The following is a 12,211-nucleotide window of genomic DNA, read 5'->3' as shown; positions in this document are numbered from 1 at the left end:
GAGTGAGTGGGATTTGGATTGGAGATTTGGAGTTGGGCGTGGAGGTGGCCAGAGTGTTGTTGGTTTCCTACTTTAATTGCATTATCCCACGTATTTTCCCTTGCACTTCTTTCCCTACCTTTATCTTGGTTTCTGTTGAGGAGGGAGATGTGTTGTTTATTTATTTATTTCCATTTATAAAGCGTGCAAACTGTCCTCGGGCATCGAGGCGCTGTTACAGAATATACACTTGTGTTCCCTGTCTTGGTCCTGCCTGAATGTTATGCCTGTGGAATGCTGTGGTGTGAGTGCCCCTGCAAACTCCATGAATGTCAGTTGGAGTGAAGCAGCCTGTGAGAGATGAGGCCGGTGGATGTCTCCTCTGTACCTTCCTACTTACTTACCCTTGAACTTACCTGATGTACATACCTCTTCACTGGAACTTAGTGAAGACGTTCACTTCCCTTACCTGCAGTATCAGACTTTCATTTCACCCGGCAACAGACGTAAGCTGTTTTGATTAATTGGTGTTTAAAGTAAATCTATGTTTATATTTACCATTGTCTGTTAAACCTTATCTGTGAATGTTGTTCTACTTTATGAACTTGTGGAGAAAAAAATGTCTTCTGTGTTTTATATTGTAAATCAAAATTAATTTGTGTTGATACTGATTTAATGATTTGTAAAGGTTTAGTTATAAAACCATTTTAAAAAAAAATAATTTTGGATTCGGCTTTTATTATGTAGGCCGACTTCTTTGATTCTTGCCACATACATACATTGTATATAGTTCTTTAATCGTGTAGAAGCCCTATTCTTTTTGTCCGTTTTCTTTTGTTTGTGGAAGGCTATTATAAAGCGCAGCACAGTAAATAAATATATTTCATGTGTCGTCTGCCCCAAAAACCTGTTGAAACAATTGACGGCGGCGGTGTCCTGCCCTACAATAGGATGCATTGTTCAGTATGTGACGCATGTACAATGACCTTCAAACTGGCTTTGGGATTCTTGCTGGCCTGTAAGTAAATCGTGATGTTAGGGCATCGCCTATCTTCCCCCTACTCACTCCCCTTGTTTTTTCTTTCTATGATAACAACACGCCACTGGGTTTTGTGCTTGACCCCTGAAGGCATGTTCTGCCCAGGTAAAAACCAGCCGTTTGCACAACATTGTTCTTGGGCTGCAGGATATTTTACCCACATCCATCCTTGCAACAGGAGAGACGCACTCCGCGCGATAGCCCGCGGGATGCTGAGCCGCAGCGCCTGTGTCTCACGCACCTTCGCATGAGGGATGCGTCTGTGCGCTGCGGGAAGCGGTGCGGTACGCAGATTATTGTCAGGAGGGTGCTATTTGTTGCTGGGGTGTATACAAATCAACAGAACGTGCATTTCCTAAAACACGTTCCAGCTGATATTACATTCCCTTGTTATGTTGCTCCTCGCGTAATTGGGGCTGTTTGCGTCGCTTCATGCACAATGCGCCACTGGATGGAGTTAAAGGACGTGGGAGCGGCGGGAAGGGCACCTGTAGCTCAGGGCAGCTGTACAAGCTATTATTCCCATCGCCTGAATAAACAGTGGACGCCAACTGTGTTGGGTGACGCTTTCTGTGGGAGGTTCACCTTGCTATTTGTGCCCTGGGTCGTTTCCCGTGTACTAGAGGTGTGTTTGACTTTGAGCGCTGGGGCTCTCTGGGGGAGACGGGTGCTGAAGGGAGAACTCGCTTGTGTGCTTGCTGCTTCTGGGCGGCTGCTCGGCTTGTGGTTCTGAATGGACAGCTCCTCTCTGAGATGCTCCTTATAGTGAACGCTGGCCGGCGGCTCTCTGCTCGGTGCTGTGCGGAGGGCAGACAGTTCTACGTGTGGTGTTGAGGTGGCAGCGTCCCTGCGCGCTGTGCTGGGGGGCGTCGGCTCTGCTCATGGTTCTGAATGGACAGCTCCCGTATGTGCGGTTCGGTGCTCTGTATAGGGCAAGCCAGCTCTGCTTGTAGCTTTGACGGAAAACGCTCCCCGCGTAGTGCTTGTTGCTGTGAGGGAGGGGATATGGGTCTGGAAGCGATGTATGTGGTGCTTAAGGCACATCTGCCTTGTGTGCTTCTAGATAATGTGTGATGCACAGGCATCTCTCCTTATGGTGCTGAAAGACCCTCTCCCAAGAGGCTCCGAAGGAAACGTGATCACTGCGAGTAGTAAGGGGCGCGGTGAAGGAACCGCTTTTTAGCCGTAACGTGCACCGGAGGGGACAGCTACTGGCGGTCAGGAATAGGAAGCACACGGGAGGTGGTGCTAAAGGGACAGCTCCCGGGAGGACTCTGAGTAGATGGAAGTTAAAGGCACAGCTCCAAGCGCCCAAAGAAGCTCTGCTGTTGTGGTGCTGAAGAGACAGCTACTCGGCGGTCTCGGGGCAGGGCTGTGGGTTTCCACATTGCCTGAGCCCCGCAATGCGCTGGCAGCGCTCCCCCACTCGCGGTTCAAAGGAGCGTGACTGAGCCTCAGAAGTGACAACCCCTCCAGGCCTGAGGCTCGGTCTGGACGACCCATCACTGTGTCAGCTTCGCCGCACTCCCCTGGCGGAGGTCACCGCTCCTGAACCAACACTTCCGTATCAGATAGTTCAGAGCGAAGCCGTGGAGAGCAGAAGCCCGGAGCTGGGTCCAACCTTGGAGCTCTGCATTGGGGGGCTTGGACTCACTCAACAAGTGGCTCTCCCTGCAACACTTACTCCACAGAGCGGCTTTTCTGCCAGCACCTGCACGGGAACCATCTCCCCGAGCAAAGAGGAAGACCACCCCACCCGATTAAGGTAAGGTACACCCATCCCGTCTGCACATTCCTTCTCTGCTTCTCACTTTTCCCAAGTGACAATTTACAATTCGCCATTTATCGCCCCCTTTCCACGCGAGTGTGCATGCGTTTTGGTTTCTTTTGTCGCCTAAAAAAAGCAACAGCTGTCAGAGCCGCGAAAAGATTCCCAACAGGCTGCGGCAGCTACAGCCGCCCCCTCTGAGTCAGACAGTCTGAGAGCACCCCAAGGAGACAGCCAGGGAAGGGGGGGCGATAAGGAGGGGTCTCCTGCAGGCAAGCCTGTCACTCCCTTTGATCACCACCACTGTTTCATGTCTGCAGGGAATGTGTGTGCATGTGTGGGGAGGGCGCGAGTGGGAGCCGGATGGAAAGGGCATGGAGGGTGCAGAGAGAAGGGGATCGAAAGAGCTAGCTGGGAAGGGGAATTGAAATGACATGAGAAATAACAAGGTTATTCTTGCGAAGAGCAGAGTTCCCAGTGTGTGCAATCTGAATAACAAATCAAGAACTTGGCAGGGTGCCCGCCAAGGGTGCCCGCTGAATGACTCCAGGCTTGCTTTCAATTATTAGATTACCAGCAAGCATGCCATACCATGCCCCTAATACAATAAAACAAAGTCAAATGCCAGATAAGAGAACACACCTCGAGGCAGATGAAGGAAGACTGAGAGCTCAGATATTAAAAATGAATAAGGGCAATAACCGACAGAAGGTAAGGACACGAATCCAAAGGGTAGCTTAGGAGAGGTAATTTGAAGTAGCATGCTAAAGTCCATATATTTTTGTTTTATTTGACTTTTTTTTGGTTTTATCTTCTTTAGAATCTGGATTTCAATTATTCCAACCCCGGTTTCTTGATCTCTCACCCGAGTCATGTCTGATCCAGAGAGATGGGCAAGATCGACGAGAACGAGAGGATAATCCTCAACGTTGGGGGCACCCGGCACGAGACCTACCGGAACACACTAAAAACACTCCCTGGGACCCGGCTGGCCCTGCTCGCCTCAGAGGCCCAGAGCGAGTCAGGGGATCTGGAGCAGCAGCTGGTCCCGGCCTGCTTTGATCCTCCAAGCCCCCCATCATCCAGAACCAATGAGTTCTTCTTTGACCGCCACCCAGGAGTCTTTGCCTATGTTCTCAACTATTACCGCACAGGCAAGTTGCATTGTCCTGCGGATGTGTGCGGTCCCCTCTTTGAGGAGGAGTTGGCTTTCTGGGGCATTGATGAGACTGATGTCGAGCCTTGCTGCTGGATGACATACCGCCAGCACCGCGATGCTGAGGAGGCCCTCGACATCTTTGAAACCCCAGACCTCATTGGGGGTGATCCCACCGGTCTGGGAGCTGACCCTGAAGAAGAGGAACTGGACAAGAGGCTTGGTTTTGAGGATGTTCTTGGCGGCCCAGAAGGGAAGGCTGGGCGCTGGAGGCGTTGGAAACCACGGATCTGGGCACTCTTTGAGGATCCCTACTCTTCCAGGGCAGCACGGGTAAGGTCACTATCCTCTTTCACATCTCCTCCAACTAGGAAAGTCCTACCTCATCTGCAGTATGCTCGTACGAACTGCAAATCAGAGGCATCTTGTTGACGAGAGACACTAAAGCTTTTGTGTCTGGCTTACTTTAGAGGAGGGCACAACCATACTTGAGCAGGGTACCATTCCGTTTCCCCGGCCAAAATCCCTCCATAAGAATTAACATCTGTATTTGGTAAAAATCTGAACGGCCATCTCATGAGAATTAGCAAGGCAAAAGCAGCTGTCTGTGGGATGGTACTGACTCACAGGGGTCTACAATCGTGATTTAGCTCTGTACTACAGCAGTAAAGAAATATAAATGTGCACACCACTCCGATTCCACCCACAAGGACAGTCCATAGCCACAATGCCAGGCATTTATCTGAACAGGAGTAGCCCCAGCAAACCCTGACACGTGTTTCGGCTTTGTTGGGCATTATCAGGGAGGTGCAGGGCAATATGGATAAGTCTCTGGTGGCACAGTATTTGCTACAGCACAAGGAATCCATGCATATCTGTGGAGACATTGATTATCTGGTCTTCCAGAGCCCCACCCATATGCTTATAGGTGTTTCTATATCTATATGACACTTAGTGATAGAAACTAGGGACTCCCAAGGGAGTCAGGAACACAGTGGGCTTTATATATTGATAGGTGCAAATCACGACTAGGGGTATGGTGGGTAGCATATCCACATTGCCCTGACCACCCAAAACCTTAAATTCTGTACCTGTCCCACATGCATGGCAAAGTGGTGATTTCAATACCTCTTGGCAGATCTACTGGCCATCACTCACTGCACCATTTAGAATTTAGGCTCAATGGTTAATTACAGTGTCTTAGAAAGCCTGACTTGCTTTTTCTGAATTAATCCTTTATCACATAGGTGGTCCATGACTTTGTACATGTGCAATGTCTTGGTTCAATTCTGATCATGTGTCTAGTGATGAGATAGTTTACTGGTACCCAGCATTTGTGTCAGACCTGTATTTTGTGCACATCTTCATATGTTTATAGCTATCATGAGGAGCTGTCCTCCGTGTGTTTGGTTGTCCGGGCAACTGTCATCGTTTCGGGTTGTTCCATGCTTAGTCTTTGCTAGAGAAGGGGTCTCTTGCCAGTAGAGTTCATTGATGCTTTGATGGTGCTTGCTTGGAGGAGGAGTCTGGCCTGTGGATTTAGCATTCCCGTCTCGTCGGTCATAACGCTGAATTGCTGGCCTCAATTTAAAACATTTTGTTTACTTCAAGATGAATTGGAAGCGTGGTGCAGGTGAGTACAAATGCAACCATCAGGCTGGTTGAGACATCCAGGCCAACAGTGCGCTGGCTGCGTAGCTGGGGATTCTCCCACATGCAATGCTTAAATGCCCGTTTTTTTGCTGCCATGCTTCTTACCTGGCCGGTGACGTCTTTATGCTCTGTGTTTGTTGTGTTGGCAAAGGGGGAATGTTGGTTGCGTGCCAATGGGTTGATTTTTTCTCATTTCCAACTAAGCGATGGTAAAACTGTGGCACAAGTGAAGTCGCAGAACATTCTGCAATGCCATGTCACAACAAAAAGTCAAACAACCTTCTTACTTCCATAGTCCTTCAAAATGAACTTGACAGCTATGAATCTGCAATGAATGGAACCAGCTTGGTCATCGCCTGTTGCACACAGCAGCCATAAACATGTTAATGTCCATTTTTTACTCCGCTAATCATACCGGCCTTTAAGCCTGCACCTAAGTGCTCACGTTCACAGAGAGATGCGCCCATTGTTCCCCAACAGCGGTTCACAGGTGTGCTGGAACCCCGGGTACCAGAGTAAGGGCCTCATCACGAGTTGGGCGGTAACGCCGGCGCTGATAGTGCTGGCGCTATCCGCCCTACCGCCAAACCCCACGGAGCTATTAGCGACGGATCACGGGTTTGGCGGTATTGGAAGTCCCCATTCCCCATTGAGCCCATTCGGGAATGCCCCATTCCCCATTGGGCTCAATGGGTAAATTTCACGCTCATACCGACGGCGGATTTCCCGCCGGCGGTATGAGTGCACATTTTTGGCGGATTTCCCCCCAGCTCAGAGCTGGGGAGAAATCCGCCGAAGCCCTGATTTGGTGGACCCTTAAATCCGGCGGTAATAGCGCTACCGCCGGATTTAAGGGTTACCGCCAAACTCGTGATGAGGCCCTAAGAGTTGACAGCATAGTGTTATGGCAAAACCAGTGCACCCAAGTGGGGGAATGAGACCACGGACTCCAGGTGAGTGGTCCAAGTTGCCTTTATTGTCACAGCCAGATAGATGTGCCTCGCAGGGCACCAGATGGAACGGGCACATTTGCCAGCCAGGCTATGCTCTGCCGGTATTCCTACCCGTCTCCTGCAGAACGTCTACCTGCAAGCTCACACAACATTCCACCCTGTGCCCACATGACATCACGCGCTCAGCATACTCAGAATAGCTGACCGCATCACACCTCCCCCCTTACGAACGGAAAGAACAAACAGTGCAAACTTGACATCTCCACAGGAGGGAAAACATAGCGCCTCAAAAACAACCACAACCAAAGAACAACTTCTAAATGAGGGTCTCAAACCACCCAACAAGGAGACGTCTTTATATAACACATTAAAAAAAAAGGAACACGCCCCTTCACCCACCAACCACAGCGACCGGGCATCCACCAAACACATCCTTTTAAGTGCCAAGGACGAGTATGCGAGTCCTTTTTGCATAGACTTGCATAATAGCCCGGCACTTAAGGGGTTTGAAATGCTTACAACCACTTAAACAGAGACTCCTACCACAACGCACACACACTCCTGAACGACCTCTAAACTATGTACAGTTCAGACCCATGTCACCGTGAAGCAACATACAGACTCCTCTCACAAGGACAGAAAAACACGTTAAAAGCGGCAATGCAGATGAAACACACCATACAGTGACCCCTCTGGGCATGAAAAAGACTTCCTAACAAAACAATATCAACCATACACAAGAAAATCACAGTAATCCCTGCAAATGAACCGTTGATGACACCGAGCCAATGGCCTCCCCTGCAAGACAAGAACCAGAAGCCCAAGGAAACCAAAAACGATTTCCCCAGTAGACACTTAACACAGTGCACAGACAGGCAGTAAAAACGCTGAACCCCCAAATAATGAGAGCACGAAGGTCTTTAGTAAACAACACACCCTGACAGCCAACCAGAAGAACCCGAAGGTCACTCATGCAACAACCACTCAGAAGGTCACAAAGGTGACAACGCCGAGAGCATAAGACCAAAAACCTGCAGGTCACAAGAGTATCACCAGCCCTCTCTAAACACTAGTTCCCAACACATGTGTACACTTTCAGGTCGGTCACGGCGCATAGCAGCGGACACCGAAAAGCCTCGTTGCTATGCAACTGTAATAACATAGCTCCAATCACACGCGTAGGGTGCCACAAAAAGGGATCATAAACAAACCTGTGCTAACCCCAGTCACAAGTCAATTTACCACCACTACAGTTAAGCCATGCCACATGCCGCCATGTACTAAACACTACGATCCACGCACAGGGTTTTTAGTTCCCCAATAACACAATGGGGTTTAGTTCCCCAACACACTCAGAGGTTAAGTTCCCCAATAACACAGCAGGATTTAGTTCCCCAATACACTGCAGGGTTTGGTTCTCCTATAATGGGTTTAGTTCCCTAATACACAACGGGGTTTAGTTCCACTATAAAACAGCAGGATTTAGTTCCCCAAAACCAAACAGGGCTTAGTTCCCCTATAACACAACTGGGTTAGTTCCCCTATAACACAACAGGGTTTAGTTCCCCTTCAACACAGCAATGTTTAGTTCCCCAAAACACAACAGGGCTTAGTTCCCCTATAACACAACAGGGCTTAGTTCCCCTATAAAACGGTAGGGTTCCCCTAGAACAAAGCAGGGTTTGGTTCCCCTTCAACACAGCAGGGTTTAGGTCCCCAATACACTACAGGGTTCAAGTCCCCAAAAACTCAGCAGGGGTTAGTTCCCCAAAACACCACAGGGTTTAGTTCCCCAATAACTCAGCAGGGTTTCGTTCCCTAAAATGCCACGGGCTTAGTTCCCCAACGACACTTAAGTAGGGTGTAGCCCCTTCGGGGATTAGTTCCTCAAAACACTACAATAGGGTTCACCTCCCTAACATCCTTTAAGAGGCAGTTAGGGCACCACACAAAGTCTAGCTGCCCAATAATACTCAAAAAGAGTGATACGCTCATAAAACAATGATTGATACCCCAGACAAAATCATACTAGAATGCGCTGTCATACATACGAACGCACACATCCCCTCTGATACCGTGATCGCCGTCGATATCAAACGCTGTTGAAAAGCACAGCCTCAAAATAGGGATTGATACACTAGACAACATCATAACACAGTGCGCTGTACAGACAAGCAAACACCCACATTCCCTTTGACGCGTGATTACAAGCTCACGCAACATTCCGCCCTGTGCCACACGACACCAGGTGCTCAGCAAACTCAGAATAGCGGACCACTACACATAGCATAGCCAAAAGGCTGCATATGCCACTGAAATGACTTTCCCGGCAGTGGTAAATTGTGGATGAGTCTTCATTTCACAATCATTTCATGTATAACATAGTCATACTCTGTGCACATGAAAGTTGCCATGGTTGGAAGTGGATATACCACATTAGGGAGCACAGCTTTTCAATTTGGAAGCGCAACTTGATACTGTCAGCTTCCTTGCTCAGCTGGCAGGGGCAGCGTAGAGGGGGCCTGCACTGCACGGTTTTCTCTTGGCTGCAGCTTAAGACTCGCAGTGCACCACAGAACCCTGGATTCACATCGTACTGCGTCCACTCGGACTGGGTTGCACTATGCTGACACTCCACTCTACACGGCTCAAATGGCACAGCAAGTACAATGCCCACAGAAGCAACTCAAATGGAAGGCATAGCAGTTATCTCCCAGTATTGTAGTCAAAGTGCTTGCAGACATGACTGCACCTTTCATCACTCTTATTGCATCACAACTGAACTCACATTACATCCTGCTCCATTCACACTGCACTACCCAGCACTCACACACAACCTTAATGAACCCCTGCTGTACTCTACACTCGCACACTACGCGCACCGCTGTGGAAGTAGCACTGCCTTCCCTATCCTAATACAGAAGGAAAGCTATTGGTTTCTGGTGGCACTTCTGTAAGCTAGGGATCTAGAAACTAGCCTGGAATTCCTTATCCTAGTGCAGAAAGAGCACTATTGGTTTCCTGGGGCAGTTGCACATGTAGATGTTCTAGAACTTAGCACCAGCCCCCTATCTTGATGCTGAAGGAGTGCTATTGGTTTCTGGTGGCACTTCTGTAAGCTAGGGATCTAGAAACTAGCCTGGCATTCCTTATCCTAGTGCAGAAAGAACACTATTGGTTTCCTGGGGCAGTTGCACATGTAGAGGTTCTAGAACTTAGCACCAGCCCCCTATCTTGATGCTGAAGGAGTGCTATTGGTTTCTGGTGGCACTTCTGTAAGCTAGGGATCTAGAAACTAGCCTGGCATTCCTTATCCTAGTGCAGAAAGAGCACTATTGGTTTCCTGGGGCAGTTGCACATGTAGAGGTTCTAGAACTTAGCACCAGCCCCCTATCTTGATGCTGAAGGAGTGCTATTGGTTTCTGGTGGCACTTCTGTAAGCTAGGGATCTAGAAACTAGCCTGGCATTCCTTATCCTAGTGCAGAAAGAACACTATTGGTTTCCTGGGGCAGTTGCACATGTAGAGGTTCTAGAACTTAGCACCAGCCCCCTATCTTGATGCTGAAGGAGTGCTATTGGTTTCTGGTGGCACTTCTGTAAGCTAGGGATCTAGAAACTAGCCTGGCATTCCTTATCCTAGTGCAGAAAGAACACTATTGGTTTCCTGGGGCAGTTGCACATGTAGAGGTTCTAGAACTTAGCACCAGCCCCCTATCTTGATGCTGAAGGAGTGCTATTGGTTTCTGGTGGCACTTCTGTAAGCTAGGGATCTAGAAACTAGCCCGCCCTTCCCTATCCTAGTGCAGAAAGAGCACTATTGGTTTCCTGTGGCACTTGTGCATGCAGAGGTGCTTGAACCTAGCACCAGCCCCCTATCTTGAGGCTGAATGAGTGCTATTGGTTTCCTGTGGAACTTGGATAAACTGGGGATCTAGAACCTAGCACTGGCCTCTCTATCAGGATGCCAAAGGTGGGCCATTAATTCCCCGTGGAACATGGGCATGAAGAGGCTCTAGCACGTAGCACCCCCTATCCTGAGGCAGAAGAAGCGCTATTGGTTCCCTGTGGCCCTTGAGATGCTGGGTATCTAGAACCCAGAACCAACATCCCTATCCTGATGCTGAAGGAGCCCTATTGATTCCCTGTGGCATGTGGGCAAACTGCAGATCTAGAACGCTCCTCCCTATCCTGATACCAAAGGAGGGCCATTGGTTCCCTGTGGCACTTGGGCATGCAGTGGCTCTAGAATGTAACCCCGCCCCCCCATCCTAATGCAGAAGGAGTGCTATTGGTTCCATGTGCCACTTGGGATGCTGGGTATCGAGAACCTAGCACTGCCCCCTATCATAATGCCAGAGGAGCACTTTTGGTTCTGTAGGCACTTGGATAAACTGGGAATTTAGAACTGCCTTCACTATCCTTATGCTAAAGAAGCACTTTTGGTTCTCTCTTGTACTTGAGTGAACAGGGATCTAGAACTTCATTCCCTCTCCTAAAGCCGAAGCAATGCTATTGGTTGCCTTTGGCACTTTGGGTAAACTGGGGATCTAGAACTACCTTCCCTGTCCTGATGAAGAAGGAGCACCATTGGTTCCCCATGGTACTTGGGATGCTGGGTATCTAGAACCTAACACCATTGTCCCTATCCTGATGTTGAAGGAATGCTATTGGTTTCCTGTGGGACTTGGGTACGCTAGGCATCTTGAACCTAACACTGCCTTCCCTGTCTTGATGCAGGAGGGCACTATTGGTTCTTTGGGACAATTGGGTAAACTGGGCTCTAGAACGTAGGGCAGCCTTCCCTATCCTTATGCTAAAGGAGCGCTATTGGTTCTCTGTGATACTTGGTTTAACTTGGGGTCCAGCACCTGGCACCACTTTCCCTATCCTGATGTTGAAGGAATGCTGTTGGTTGCCTGTGGCACTTGGTTGAACTGGGGGTCCAGAACCTGACACCACTGTCCCTATCCTGATGTTGAAAGAATGTTGTTGGTTGCCTGTGGTGCTTGGTTTAACTGGGGCCCCAGAACCTGGCACCACTGTCCCCATCCTTATCCTAAAGGAGCGCGATTGGTTCCCTGTGGCACTTCGGAGAGCCGAGGCTGGGGACCTCTTCTCAGTAGAGTGTTGTTAGATTGAAGCAGGCGCGCGCTTCCCGTGAGAGAGGGGGCAGAGCGGCAACGCTGTCACTTCTGCACCTACGGACTCTCTCCTCCATGTCAATGACTTCCGTGTAGTAGGTGTGTTGGTGGCAACTTGCTGCGGTTTTCTATATCAAAACGATTCTATTTGAGTAACTGTGGACGGTGTGACGCTGGAGGTGTTGTTTCTCAAATGAAACCTTCACTGAGAAAACGTTTCCCGAACCCTGTGGCGGGTGGGGTTACAACTCCGAAAGCTGTTTACTTTTAAATCAGGTGCACGCAGTGCAGAGCGGCGAGCTGGTGGCTGTGTAGGTGTGCATGTCAGTTCACACGTGGGCCACTATGTTCAACGCATTCAAGGCAACTGCGTGCTGCCTTTATTCCAATGACAGGCCCCATTGGCCTATCTTCAGAAGAACAGACGCAACGCTCTGGAGCCGTGGGTGGGAATTCCCATTGCCGGTCTCCGAAAGGCTCTTTTCAGGGCGCTAGGTGTTCCCCCTTCGAGACATGCGCGC

The 12,211-nt window shown here is 49.4% G+C and overlaps 1 protein-coding gene across 8 annotated transcripts in view; it reads left to right on the top strand.

Moving 5' to 3' along the window:
- Nucleotides 1-1,485: 1,485 nt before the first annotated feature.
- The window catches only part of KCNC2 (potassium voltage-gated channel subfamily C member 2), a 1,087,529-nt gene continuing 1,076,803 nt past the window's right edge, over nt 1,486-12,211 (top strand). For 4 of the 8 annotated variants that reach the window (XM_069629396.1, XM_069629395.1, XM_069629394.1 and 1 more), the window contains exons 1-2: nt 1,491-2,783; nt 3,607-4,275. In XM_069629396.1, the coding sequence (XP_069485497.1) occupies nt 3,676-4,275 (600 nt within the window). In that variant the 5' untranslated portion in view covers nt 1,491-2,783; nt 3,607-3,675. Of the gene's footprint in view, nt 2,784-3,097; nt 3,498-3,606; nt 4,276-12,211 lie in introns of those variants that run through there. The other 4 variants (XM_069629397.1, XM_069629391.1, XM_069629398.1 and 1 more) reach the window with 3 other exon arrangements.

Source organism: Ambystoma mexicanum, chromosome 12 (assembly GCF_040938575.1).
Source record: "Ambystoma mexicanum isolate Mex_15411 chromosome 12, UKY_AmexF1_1, whole genome shotgun sequence".
Taxonomy (NCBI): domain Eukaryota; kingdom Metazoa; phylum Chordata; class Amphibia; order Caudata; family Ambystomatidae; genus Ambystoma; species Ambystoma mexicanum.
This window is presented reverse-complemented; position numbering and strand designations above follow the sequence as displayed.